General features: G+C 44.5%; 1 protein-coding gene across 1 annotated transcript in view; it reads right to left on the bottom strand.

Annotated features, from left to right (window-relative positions):
* Positions 1-6,894, bottom strand: part of nxph1 (neurexophilin 1) — a 52,731-nt gene extending 45,837 nt beyond the window's left edge. Inside the window, exon 1 of the mRNA XM_061664850.1 lies at positions 6,704-6,894. Within this exon, the coding sequence (XP_061520834.1) occupies positions 6,704-6,757 (54 nt within the window). The 5' untranslated portion in view covers positions 6,758-6,894. The remainder of the gene's footprint in view (positions 1-6,703) is intronic.
* Between the last annotated feature and the right edge of the window lie 5,998 nt (positions 6,895-12,892).

Consider the following 12,892-nt stretch of genomic DNA (forward strand, 5'->3'; position numbering starts at 1 on the left):
CCCAAATAAATGAAGGTGGGTGCATATGAGCAATTCTCCCAAGGACCCAAATGAATGCAGCTGAAATCTCAAAACAGTTTGGGCGGAAATGATGACAGAGGTTTTTTTTTTTTATTAGTATTTCTTTATATTGATAAAATGGACGGACACTTTTTTCAGCCAAAGCAAAAGGGCAGGTGCTTGATCACCACTTGGGGTCTACGTGTGCACGTGTCCGATCGCATTACTTGGCTGCATTGTAACCTAGTTGAAATTCTTCGAAAGAAATGCTCGAAAAATCAGGACAGTCTAAAATTGGCAGGAAAGTCAATTTTCCCTTTTTCCAATCGTGATGTAAAAATACTTTTGAAAGTAAAAGAAAAATGTCTAAATCATTCTTGAGAAAAAAAAGGAACATTTGCTTTCCTGTTAACCAATAGTTTCAGATGACCCTTTAAAGGGCTCAGCAATCATTGATATTTTCATAAAATCATCCATAAATGTCTCTGCAGTGTGGTGACAGGCCCTGCATGGCCAGTCACTGTAAGGGAAGATAACGGACATGGCCGGAATTCCCACCGGTGGGTGCTCTGGACAGTCGGGCTGAGCCGTCGACGCCATTCCGACGGCGGAGGCGTCGCCACCAAGCCAGTGGAGGGAAACATTTCCTCCTCCTTTCGCGACCCTTCCCTTATCCTGGTTCGCTGGTCAGCCAAGCCAGTCATCAGGTTAGAAAGCAGGGTGATCCATCACCGCGTTACTGCAAATCCACTTCCTGGATTGCCGAACTCAGTCAGTGCCGGAACTCGTGCCGCATTTCTTGCGTCTCTTCGCAGCTAATGCATAAACAGGGCCCAAGCGCTGGAACAGAACCGCTCTAACACGTCATGCACGCCACTTGGTCACGAAAACCAGAAATATCACACGACAAATGAATGAATATTATTCATCTCATATCAGTTTCTGACTTCAAGACAGATTATCGAAATTTCGATTCACCAATACGATGCTCGTTTCTTCCATCAAGAGTAGTTCACCAATCTCTCGACAAATAAACATGACATTGACTCTAAATTTGGCTATGTCGATCATTTGGAATTATTGATAAACAAGTTGATGTCATCTAATGATAAAGCCATAAAGTATTCCTGGAATCTCTTTATGTGTGAATGGGAATCAAACAAATAGTATGCAGTCATAGGTACATATAATCCCAATCTGATCATTTTCTGAGGAGTGCACAACCCACACAATCACTTTTGACTTTGCGGAAACGTTGCCATTTCACATATTTCACACATTCCTCTTGTGACCTTGCTGATCTCAGGCACGAGGCAGGTGACATATTTCAAAAGATGATGAACTTTAAAGTAACCGTAACGTTACCAAAACGAAAAGTCGATTGCCTTCTCTTACCAATGTGCACCCTGCTCCTTCCGTCCAAATTGGCAGCGTGCATGCGCAACTCGCATTCAATGAAAGAAAATCCTTTGGTCAAAATGAAAACGTTCAGATTGTTACCCTGCTGTCCATTTACATTACAGTAAAGAAAATACATTTACATCGCTTGAAGCCAACAAACTAATAGTTTTCAACAATTTCTACTTTCAAAAAAAAAAAAAAGCCAAATGACAGGTTGGTTCGACTTTTTTCAGTGTCTGCCCTCTTTACTTTGATCTTCCTGGCCTTGAACATTGTGGAACGAGAAGGTGGAAGCTGGCCTGACGCGAACGATTCTCATGACTCTTGTTGAACGGAGCAGCTAGAATATGCAGTTCAAAAATGTTCAAAATGAAAGAGAAATTTGCCACACGATAACATTAATGTGATGCTTTTCAGCATTTACACTTTTGTTATGATTCTTTTATATGAACAATAGCACGACTTTTAAAGTCGGTTTGCGATGCAAGGGTTCTGGATGGAGAGTTCAGTGGCAAACTGCCATTTCAAGTAGCGGGTTTGTTTTCACGTGAATGCAGACATCAGTAGGAGCAAGAATACGGCAGACTCCGGAGTCGCTCGAGTACCTGGGGATGCAAAGGAGGCGGGAGAAGGTTATCTAATGGTTCACTTCTCTCCCCCGGACGGCTTCAAAGTGCTGTTATCGAGGATTGCGGGAGAGGGGGGTGCATCTCTGGAGCCGCTCAACCACGGCGCTTTCACGGTGGGCCACCATCTCGGACCTCTGAACTGTGAAGACGATTGAAAATGTGGACCACCGCACGGATGAGAGAATCGAGGCGAGCGTCATTAATCATAGACGCCGGCTGCTTTGGCACAAAACACCCTTGCAAACACTTATGTGTACTTGTATTTGCAAGGAGATTCCTCTCCATTTCTACACTCCAGCCAGACTTTTCTCATTTGCCCCCCATCTGGATGTGAAATATTGTCCTCGCAATGATGCGTGCAGCGACGGTGGGGGGCGGGGGGGGGGGGGGGGGGAGCTCAGAGCGCTGATTCCTTTCTCCGCAGTGGGCTACTATTATCATTGACTTAATGGCCAACCACCAAGGTCAAGTGTTGTTTTCTGGCTGCTCGCGGGCACATGCGAATCCCCCCCGGGGAGGTCGCTCTCGGATCAGACGGCCCCGGAATCACAGACCGGATCGCACGGGTTACAGTTCACGTGGTGTTTCGAAAGCGCTCCAACAAGACTGAGTCACCTTGACGTGTGGATTCCAAATAATCACCGGAGAGTTTGCGTCGATGAGGAGCAGCGTGATGGCCGGAGGTTGAAAGTCTACTCTGCTAGAGTTGAATTATACAATTAATCAGACAATCGAAAAAGAACAATAAATAATGCTCGCTGGCACAGCAGTTGAGTTCAGTTGAGATGAAGCATTTGTCAGATCGTGTGATTTATATGTGAAATTGAAACACACTCGCTGATTATTTTGTCATTATGATTCATGCATTATTACTTCCATCAAGGGGGTTTTTGTTTTTCATTGCCGCTTAATGTCATTTTTTTCCCTTATTTCATTTCTCAGTGAATAATACATGATATACTGCACATACGTTCAAAACATCTGATATTGTTCAGATTTTGCGGATAGTCGGAAAGTTTATAGATGGATGGAGACAAAGTGTGTGTGTGTGTGTATATATATATATATATACAGTATATAAAGAAAGAGAGCGAGACAGAGAGAGCAATATGGGCGGGCGGCTAGGATAGGCTCCAGCGCGCCCTAGCGAGGCCGGATGGACGGATGGATTGTAAATAAGAGTCTCTTGTACCTTATTATGAGAGGCTAGCACAACATAAAGCAAGATCAACCCCAAAAGCGTCGCTAGACGTCACGCAAGCTATCGTGCGGTAACATATTGTGCAGCGTATGTCATGAAAGTTTCGCGCGTCACTAACGGACCCGAGGACAACTTCAATCAAGCTGACGGACGTGCACATTCCCATGGCCTTCTACTTTTATCATTAACGCTGTACGGTTTATTGTTTTCATATTAACGTGTCTGTTGTTTCACGTCGAATGTATCCTCTACTGGACCGGTTTGAATAATAGTGTCGCAGAAACGCTGCCGTTTCGGCCCTGAATCAAACAGATGTCGTCTCCGTTCCGTTGAAAGTGTGGAACAGTCCCTCGGTGACTCTTCGAATAACATGAAGAAACCGCAGCTCCATTTGCAGTCTATGAGACCCAACAACGAGCCTGCTGGAGAACTACGCCGACCTCGTCCGGCCACTGATTGCGTCACTAGAATATCCTGAACCCTTGAACTCGCAATGCAGCCCAGGATCTCCACCTTGAGAGCAGCCGGTCACTGAATCATGTTTGAGGCAGAGGCGCTCCATGAAACAATAAGCATCCGTGCCGCTTGAGCGGACAAGTTGTGGGAGGAAAATGGGAGAAAGGTCCTCTTCATCTCAGTTAGGGTGGAAGAAAGCGCAAACTTGATGGCAATGCAAGCAAAAGATCCCAGCGCTTGTTTGCAGCATATCCATGTGTGTATTTTCACATCATTTGAGGAATAACGGGTAAAGACATATTGAAGCCCATTGAATTTCCTTTTGGGGAAAAAAAAAAAACTATGAATTTTACTCATGTGACTATTTGAATGATGAGCAATTGTTATCGATCAAATAATGGTTAGCCCCCCCACAAAAATAAAGTCATGTTTTTCAAACATTTCATAAGAAAATGTCTTAAAAACTGATGTTTTCTGAAGATGCTACTTAAATGTATTGGATTTTTCTCCTGTTGCTTTCGAAGCCTTTTCTATCGAAACGACCACAAATGCATCTTCGTGTCTCCAGAGTGCAGCTTTTGATTGAGTGATTGATTTATTCTTGGGGGGGTGGGGGTCTGTTACAAACGCTTCTTCTTTGTCTTTACCGTTAATGCCACGTGAGGGATCCTCATTATATTGCCGCAATACACCGGAGGGATCCGTGAGCTGAAATGCCAGGATGCGGAGGCAGCCATTTTGCGTCCACACAGTAGCAGACCGCAAAATAAATGTTGTTATTTATGAGATATGAATGAACATGAATATATGAATGTGTTAGGTCGGAACAATCGCATGCCTTTATCGTTATCCCGATTGTATGAAGGCGAGAGTGTCATTGGTTGAATGAGTGGTTCAGATCGTTGATGCGCTTGCATCCGCAGAGTTGGAACTAACGTGTCGATTGCGTCTTTTTACCAAGCTTCGCTGTCTTGCGCTTTTGTCTTTACCGTCATAAAACGTGTGCGGTCTGCCGACGGGCCACCAACGTTTTGATCTGCCAAAAAGGGTCGCCTTCGCTATGGATGCCTTCGAGAAATTCAAGAACTTTGGGAAAAGAGGATTTTGAGCATGGCTGTTTTGCCATGGGAGACATTTCCCGATCCAAAAATCAAGAAGGCATGAAAACACAAAATTGCTCAAATCGACCATTTTCTTTTTCTTTTGTCTTTACCGCCATTGATCAGAGGAGATGAAAGTGACCCGCATACGCGCTTGGGCGTGTGCGCGCGCGCGCGCTTGTGTGAGACACCGTGCGGACGTTTGAGCCGATGTATTATAAATCGCATCTTGTAACCTGTTTTTGATGACCTGGAAAGAAAGTAAAAAATAAAAAAAAACAACAACAACATATAAATGAAGCACAGTAACGTTGCGACGTGAATTGTGCTCGAGGGGTGTAGGTGGGAGACCCCCGACCCTGCGCCCTCGGCACCGCAGGCCACAATTGAATGGGTTCAGATCCATTGGTGCCTCACTTGCTTCTTTTCCACGGCAAAATCCCAGATGAGGGAAGCAGATCAAGACGCCAAATGATTTCAATCGTTACTCAAAAGGCCGTATTTGGGATTGAGCGGCACGGCGTGGCAAATGTTGTTTTGGAGAAAAAGCAAGAGGGGGGGCTCCTGTGAATTTTCAAATTGAAATGGTCAAGAATAGGGTCTTCAAAATCAATCCAGCAAAATGCTTTCACTCCGCTTTGCGCAGCAATGCCACAATGGAGGTTTAAGGCAGAATTTGAAATGACCGCAGATGAAATCCACGCGGGCCTTCAGAAGACCAAATAGAAAATCGGAAGGCTAATGCGTGAAATTGGAACTGTTCCCAGTCGAACACGGCGTTTGGTAATTGTTGCGCCAAATGGTGATGGCGCCAGAGAGGATTTGGCTCTGCGGGAAGAACGAGGCTTCTTAATTGAATAGGTCAGCCGAAGGTGAGCGAGCCGCTCCGCTTCGGAAACTGGTCTCGAGCCGTTATCGAGGTCGAGGGGCCGATATCAGACAGGAGGCTTAAGGGGGGGACGGGCGAGTGTCTTTAACACCAAATCAAAGCGTCAAAGTTCAGCTTTAATCCGGCGAGCTGTTGCCCTGCTGCACAAGAAGATCCCTTTTCTCCATACGGCCCGCCGCCGCCGCCGCGCGTGTGTGTGCTCTTTAACTTCCCACTTCTCAGGGTGAATAGAATATTTGTATTTTTTTTGCGGGGTTGTCTTCTCTTCTTATTGAGCATCTCAAATCTCAACTCCTGTTTTCTCTCCAATCCTGCTTCTTTTGAAGGAATGTGCGTTCTGTCCAGAAATCGCTCGTAATAAGGGATAGAAACATGCGATGTATAAAATATTTGCGTCTCGATATTTTTATATTTGCTCCATTTTGGGGGGCTGTTCGAAATAATATGACAGCAACGTGTGATGCCAAAGTTTGCGACGTGTCTGCAAAAAGCAACAAAAAAAACTCAAGACGAGCACGCAGTGGAGCAATTGGAAATTTGTGAAAAGAAACGGCGAATGCTCATCCGAATTATGTGGCGCAATGAGTTTCCTCGAAATGGTCAAGTTCCGAAGTGGGAGGAGAAAACGGCAGTCCGTTGCGAAGGTGAGCTGAGACTTTGGTGTGATGCAAAACGGGGATGTCAACGCAAAGGGGAGCCACGTCGTTGTGGCGCCCCCGTCAGACGCTCGATGTCGGGAGGGTTAATATTGCACGCAAAAAGTTTCCGTTTTGGAAAAAAAAAAACACCTCTTTTTACGACACTCGCCCTTTTTTGCATTGCATCGAAATCAATTCGGTCGAGTCGCGGTTCTCACGCTCGCGCTCCCAAAGTGAATCAATGCAAAGTGGCATCGCGTTAAAACATGGAAGGATCGAGACGATCAAGACCAAACGGGCAAAGTCATTGCAGATACACAGAATATTTGCGCCATAGAGGTTAGGAAAGCGAGAAAACCCCAAAGTCTGTTTGCTCGGCTCCAACTCACCAAGTCGAGCGCAGGCGTGAGGAGGAACACGGCGCACCAGCACGTCCCCTGCATCCTCCGGCCGCTCAAATTTCCTGCGGATGCAACGTGACCATAAATCCGCCTCAAGTGCTCGAGGAGCCGGGCTGAAAAAGGGACGCGGCGCGAGCCATGGCTGCTGCTGCTGCTGCTGCTGCTGATTGGGACGGCGAGGCGAGAGGATGGCGAGGCGACACCGCGGAGCTTTGCGCTTTATATCGCGCGCCTTGCACACGATCGCGGGGGGGGGGGGGGGGGTGGGGGGGGGGGAGGAAAGACACAACAAACGCCAAGAGATTGGTCAAAGCCAGATGGAAGTCCTTCGCGAGGTGCTTCCTTTGTCAACTCAAACTAAAACACGATTTCATATCATATCTGAAGTTTGGGATTCCTGATGCGAGATACCTCGTTGTTGAAGAGCAGTGGCGGTCCGGGGCGGGGGGGGGGGGCTGGACACCCGTGCCCCCCTTAGATCATGCAATACTGGACGGGAGTAAAGATTTGTGTTCCATTGTGGCAATGCAATGGCGCCTCACGTGCTGACATGAAATACTTTAGTCTGATTCCCCGTGCAGGTTTTCAAATACAACGAAATCATCTATTGAACACAATCAAAAATACAATTCATTAATACGATTAATAAATGAATGACCAAATGCAGTGAAGCAATTTAGGCAAGACAGGCTGTGTGTGCTTGTTTGTTTCAAACTTGACAAAGACCCTGGTCCCCGCCCTTGGGGGGGGTCGAGAACCGCCCTTAAAAACAATGTCAAGTTTTTGGATTAATTGTAAATAATTTGAATATCAACTTAATATGTACACAATAAGTAAACACATTTAGAGGTCAATGGAATGAAACCACACTGCAACATTATTATTATTAAAAAAAAAAAAAAAAGTCAAATTGTCTAAACGTGCATCTTACCACACAGTCCGGGAAGGAACCCCCCACAAGTCATATTCATATTCAAACTTGGTATTTATGCCAAATATTTTGACATTGCTCTTTGTTAAACGGAAACACAATTGTACTGTAACATAACATAACGCATCCAGAAATTCTTCTTTTTTTTTTTTTTTTTTTACAACCATCTGATTCTTGCCAGTTTGAAATGAATTGTATAATATCGTATAATATAAAAGTCTAAAATAGCTCCATGCTGTTGTTGTGACATAAAGTCAGCTAGGTAGCTCTTTAAACGTAGAATAATACAATTCTTGCTATTAATCAATTTCATAGTTTCTCCGAAATGTAACATTAGCAAGGCATCAGAATCAGAATCAGAATCATCATTGACAATCATGGGGTGGCGTCGTCCCCACAATGTCCAACTTTGAAAGTTTCACATATGTGCAATAAAAGTATTTGGTATTTTTCGTTCTAAATGACGAATCGCCCTCCACAAGACTTCCATGTTAATATTTCAAACCGATTTGTGTATGCACATCTTTTGGGGGGGGGAAAAAAACAAAACAAAGAAAAAAAAAAAAAAAACAGCAACTGAGGTTTCCTTTGTAGTGGGTTCGGGTTCATTTTTATGATATCAATTGACCTGAAAGCCAATTATTTGGATTCCCGCCAAGCGGTAAAATGAAGGAAAGAGCTGAGATTGAAGTTGGCGCCACCTGGCGGCGAGGAAGGGAATTATGCAGTGTGCCGCTTCAGGGGTCCTTCCGACTTGTTTCACAGGAGGCTGGCTAATGGAATCGCGCACGATTGTAACCGAAATCAATGACGGTCACGAGCTCTGTCGAGAATAGCCACTTTCCATATTTGCAGTACATATTTGTAAGTCATACAATATGCAGGAGCCCTCATTGCAAAGAGAAACACGTAATAGCTGATTGGAAATCCAAATTTGGGGTTTCAAGAAAAAAAGAAAGCTACTGTAACAAGTTTATGGAGCCGATCTTGATGGATGTGTGACCAAACACAGGATAATATCGTTTGTATCCATAAGCGATTTTCCCGAGGTTGATCATTGCATTTCCCCTCCATCACGCTGAACTGTTCGCAAGACTTTCCGGAGGAAAGGCGACGATTACGCAATCTAATGACATCCGACACAAAGTCGCAAAAAAGGCAATGTGTTCATTCAACAGTCGTCTATCGTCAATGTGGTTGGTTGGAGGTTACAATGCTATATCATCCTGAGACATATTTAGCTAGATGGCACAAAATGTGTAATCACATTATTCAATCACACCCTCGTGTACTCATCCGCTAACGCCGCTTTGTGTGATGTGTTGTCTATTCAATCCGTTGCTACATGACACTAAGGGACAGATTATTAGGGATATCTGTGTTCGTTAAGGGCAGGTCGTCAATATCTACCAGCATTCAACTTAAAAAGAAACAGAGTGCTCATCGGCTGGGTTGTGAATATTGTTGATCCCGTGTGGGGTTTGCGTGTACCCCCCGTGCTTGCGTACACGGTACGTGTGACAGGCCTAATACACGCCAAAGAATACTTCAAATTCAAAAAGATTTTTTTGCAGTCCCCCCCCCCCCCCCCCCCCCGTGCCAGACTCCACAAGTAAAGATAAGAAAAGTCAGGCCTTTAAGCGTTTTCTTTTGTCGTATTGCGCGTGGCGTACTGCGAGAATGCGAGAGAGAGGTCGCACGATCGCAAGTGATCTCACCAAAAGCCAAAAACCAAAACACTTACGGGTGTGTCGCCGAAGGACCGTTGTAGAATGGCCGCGTTGTCAAGGGAAAAAAAACGCTGTTTGGGAACTTCTTCTTGCCGTCACTTTGGTACCCCAAAAAAGATATCGGCTTGGTTTATTTGTATTCGTGGCTCCGTTCCTATTTGTTCAGTCAGGTCGCTTGTTCGATTGGCTCCGTTCCGTTTCACGTCACAATTCACGGCGTCATTGAACGTGAACGTGTTTAATATTGAAGGTTGTTGTTTCCAAACTACTTTTAGCACACGTCAGACCTCAGCTTATATACGAAATGTTGCAATCCTTATTGACAGACCAAATAGTGGCGGCTCACTAAAATGCACTTCTTGCTTCCCGGTAAAGACAAAAGCGCACAATGGCAAAGACAGCTTGAGTGACAGAAACGGAGCCTGACGACATGCTGTTGTGCTAGTTTGAATGGAAAAGCCTATCGAGCGATAGCGCAACAATCCTATCTATCCAAAAATGGAATCCAAAAAATGCAAAATGCAATGGTTATTGATCAACCTCTACGAAAATGACACTTGCCCAGCACAAGTGTCCTTCTGGTAAGAGAAAGCAACCAGTCCATCTTTTGCGGATTAGCCGCCGCCGTTTCCAACGTGTCACTGGACGTGCATCGTGTAAGAACGGGACCCCTGTATGCGTTCATGCTGGTGTATGCTTTTGTCTTCCATTCATCTGGCTGGCCACCTCGCGCGCGAGCAGAGGCGAGACAAGGTGGCTTCAATTTGCTGTATTGCCGAGTGTGTGTCCCTGGCTCGGGGATAGATAGGATCGTTTTTTTTTGGTCACAGAACGGAGAGGGCGGCAAGGGGAGCAGAGAAGAAAAGCCAGGAGGGGGGGACTTGAATAAATCCCCACACAGCCTTATTGCTACAACACTGGAGTGCTCTCGTATTTTGGCCATAACTCAGCCAGCCCGGCTGATGGGACACAGCGCTGAATCGTCCAGATAGCCTTCACAGGCCCAGCGTGACATGTGGAGCCTGAGCGAGAGCACATAAATGGCAAGGGCCCTGGCTTACTCCTATTGTGCCTCCATTGGAGGACGATATGGGGGATCGCACTCCGGCATTCATTGACAGTATGCAATTAAATCTAAAACAAGTTGAAATTTGAATATGGGCATCGGAATGATTGCTGGATCAATTACGCTGGTCACCAACAAATTGACTGTCGAAGATTTTTCGAGCTGCTTCAGGACACTTTTGATATGCTGGATCCAAACATCACGTTGGTTTTGCTCACCCAGGTCAACTTTTTGAACGATGTTTTTTGAACCGCATGTTTTGGTTTATATGTATTTTCGGTTTAGAGTGCAAATAAACAAATTGAATGCTAAATTTACAAGTATTGACTTTTGCTGATGTGCACTATTCAATTTACAGTAAGCAACGTTGGTAACATTTGATGAATCAATTGCACACAACTCGGAATAAAAACCTGAGAATAAATCAGTTGAAAGAACATAGACAACATGCAATTTATTCTTTTAGTTTTTGTAACCCAGTGTTATGGATTCCCACATTGTTTCTTTCTTTTCAACAAAAATATTTTAGAATTCGAATTTCGCAAAATATATTATGCGTGGTCTGATGTTCTATGAGCATTCTCCATCCATTGGGAGTCCAGCTTTTTGTTGAGTTGAGTGGAATTTTTGCGGCTACAATTAGAAATAACTGAAGCCCTTTTTCGGTGTAATGTTTCTGGCAGCGTCTGGCGCTATTAGCGCTCGTGGACCATTACACTTTCCTGTTGGCGCGATGTCAGTGCTAAAGCCACGCGGCACACCGAGCAACGTGGCCGGATGAAACTGAACTGGACAATTACCCCAGAATTACAGCTGGCAATTGACCCTCGCACACATAGACAACTGCGACCTGCGGTGTTCTTATTGCGGGACAACATTTTCAGGGGCCAAATATACTACTGTATTATTGTTTGATTGAACCACAAACAACATGGCGCGATTGTCAAAGAAGAAGCGGATCGGTCTGGCCGCTGTATCGACTGTATATGCACTTAGTAATAGAAAGAGAGAAAATGCTGGTACTTAAAAATTGTATGACTTCAAAGGTTGTACAGTTTGGAAAATATTAAGGACATATATGGTAGCGTTGGAATCATTTACAAGAAGTCGACCTGAGTTTTTCTGACTGGAGCTGAGTCCGGCCGCCATTAATGGTGAATGGTAAATGGACTGCACTTCTATAGCGCTTCCTCTACACCATCACAGTGCCCAAAGCGCTTTACAAAGCCTCACATTCACACATGCATTCGTAAACCAATGGGCGACTGCTGCCATGCGAGGCGCTGCCAGCCCCAATGGGAGCAAATTAGGGTTCAGTGTCTTGCCCAAGGACACGTCGACGTGCGGACATTCGAACCGGGGACCCTTCAGGGACTGCAGGCCATAAATGTTTTATGAAGGTGACAGTTTGACTCGCCAACTAATTAATGAAATTTCACAAAGTTTGAATGTGTAGAAACTTATTTTGATATACAAACATATCGGACATAAAGCAGCCTCCCGGAATGGATTGTGTTACACTTTGGAGTTTTGACATCATTTTGTATCCCTGCACAATTGAATTAGATTCAAAACTAGAACTTGCTTAGGAGCTAGAAGAGGGGATCCTAATAGTTTGCCCCTCTCGCATCATTAAAAACGGTAACATTAGAAACACCTACCAATTTGATGCAGTGCTACTCAATGAAAGCTTGCATTATTGTTTTATAAAGCTCATAAAGGTTTTGGCAAACCGCCCGTATTGGATTTCATTCAACAGGGGCGTCAAAGTCATTTTCGTCGCAGGCCACATTGTAGTTAAGGTTTTCCTCAGACGGCCGTTATGACGGTTGAACCAGAGATGGACGAGTGCCGATCCCAGATATTGCTATTAGGTCAATACATATTTCAATGTATCGGGTACTCGTGAGGGTTGCCGATACCGGGCAACGATACAAAAAAAATCTGGCATCGAGTAAGTCCTCCTTGCCAGTATTTGGTGCTACGCTTGCAGCGGTCTGACACGCCAGAAAATCATCATGTGCGTCAGAAAGAACGAAAGAAAGAAAGAAAGAAAGAAAGAAAGGAAGAAAGAAAGAAAGAAAGAAAGAAAGGAAGAGGTCATTGTCCACAATGACCTGTCACTGTGTTCAGTGAAATTTTATATATGAAAAATACTAGCGGTATTAGTATCGGTGAGTAGTCACGAGTGAATACTTGTACTGGTATCGGACTCAAAAAAAAGTGGTATCGAAAATCACCACTGTGAAAACCACATGAATGTACGATCGCCTCATATTATTACATACAAACAACAAATTGATGAACAACTAGTTTTGAAAAGGCAGTTACAAAAAATGTCTGTTAGACTATTATTTAATTTATTATTAAGAAATGGTTGCAATATCCCAACGTTATTATAGACAATCTGCAATTTTGGTATTTTAGCAAGAGAAATGAAGTCGAAAGAT

Source organism: Phycodurus eques, chromosome 20, assembly GCF_024500275.1.
Source record: "Phycodurus eques isolate BA_2022a chromosome 20, UOR_Pequ_1.1, whole genome shotgun sequence".
NCBI classification, from domain to species: Eukaryota; Metazoa; Chordata; class Actinopteri; order Syngnathiformes; family Syngnathidae; genus Phycodurus; species Phycodurus eques.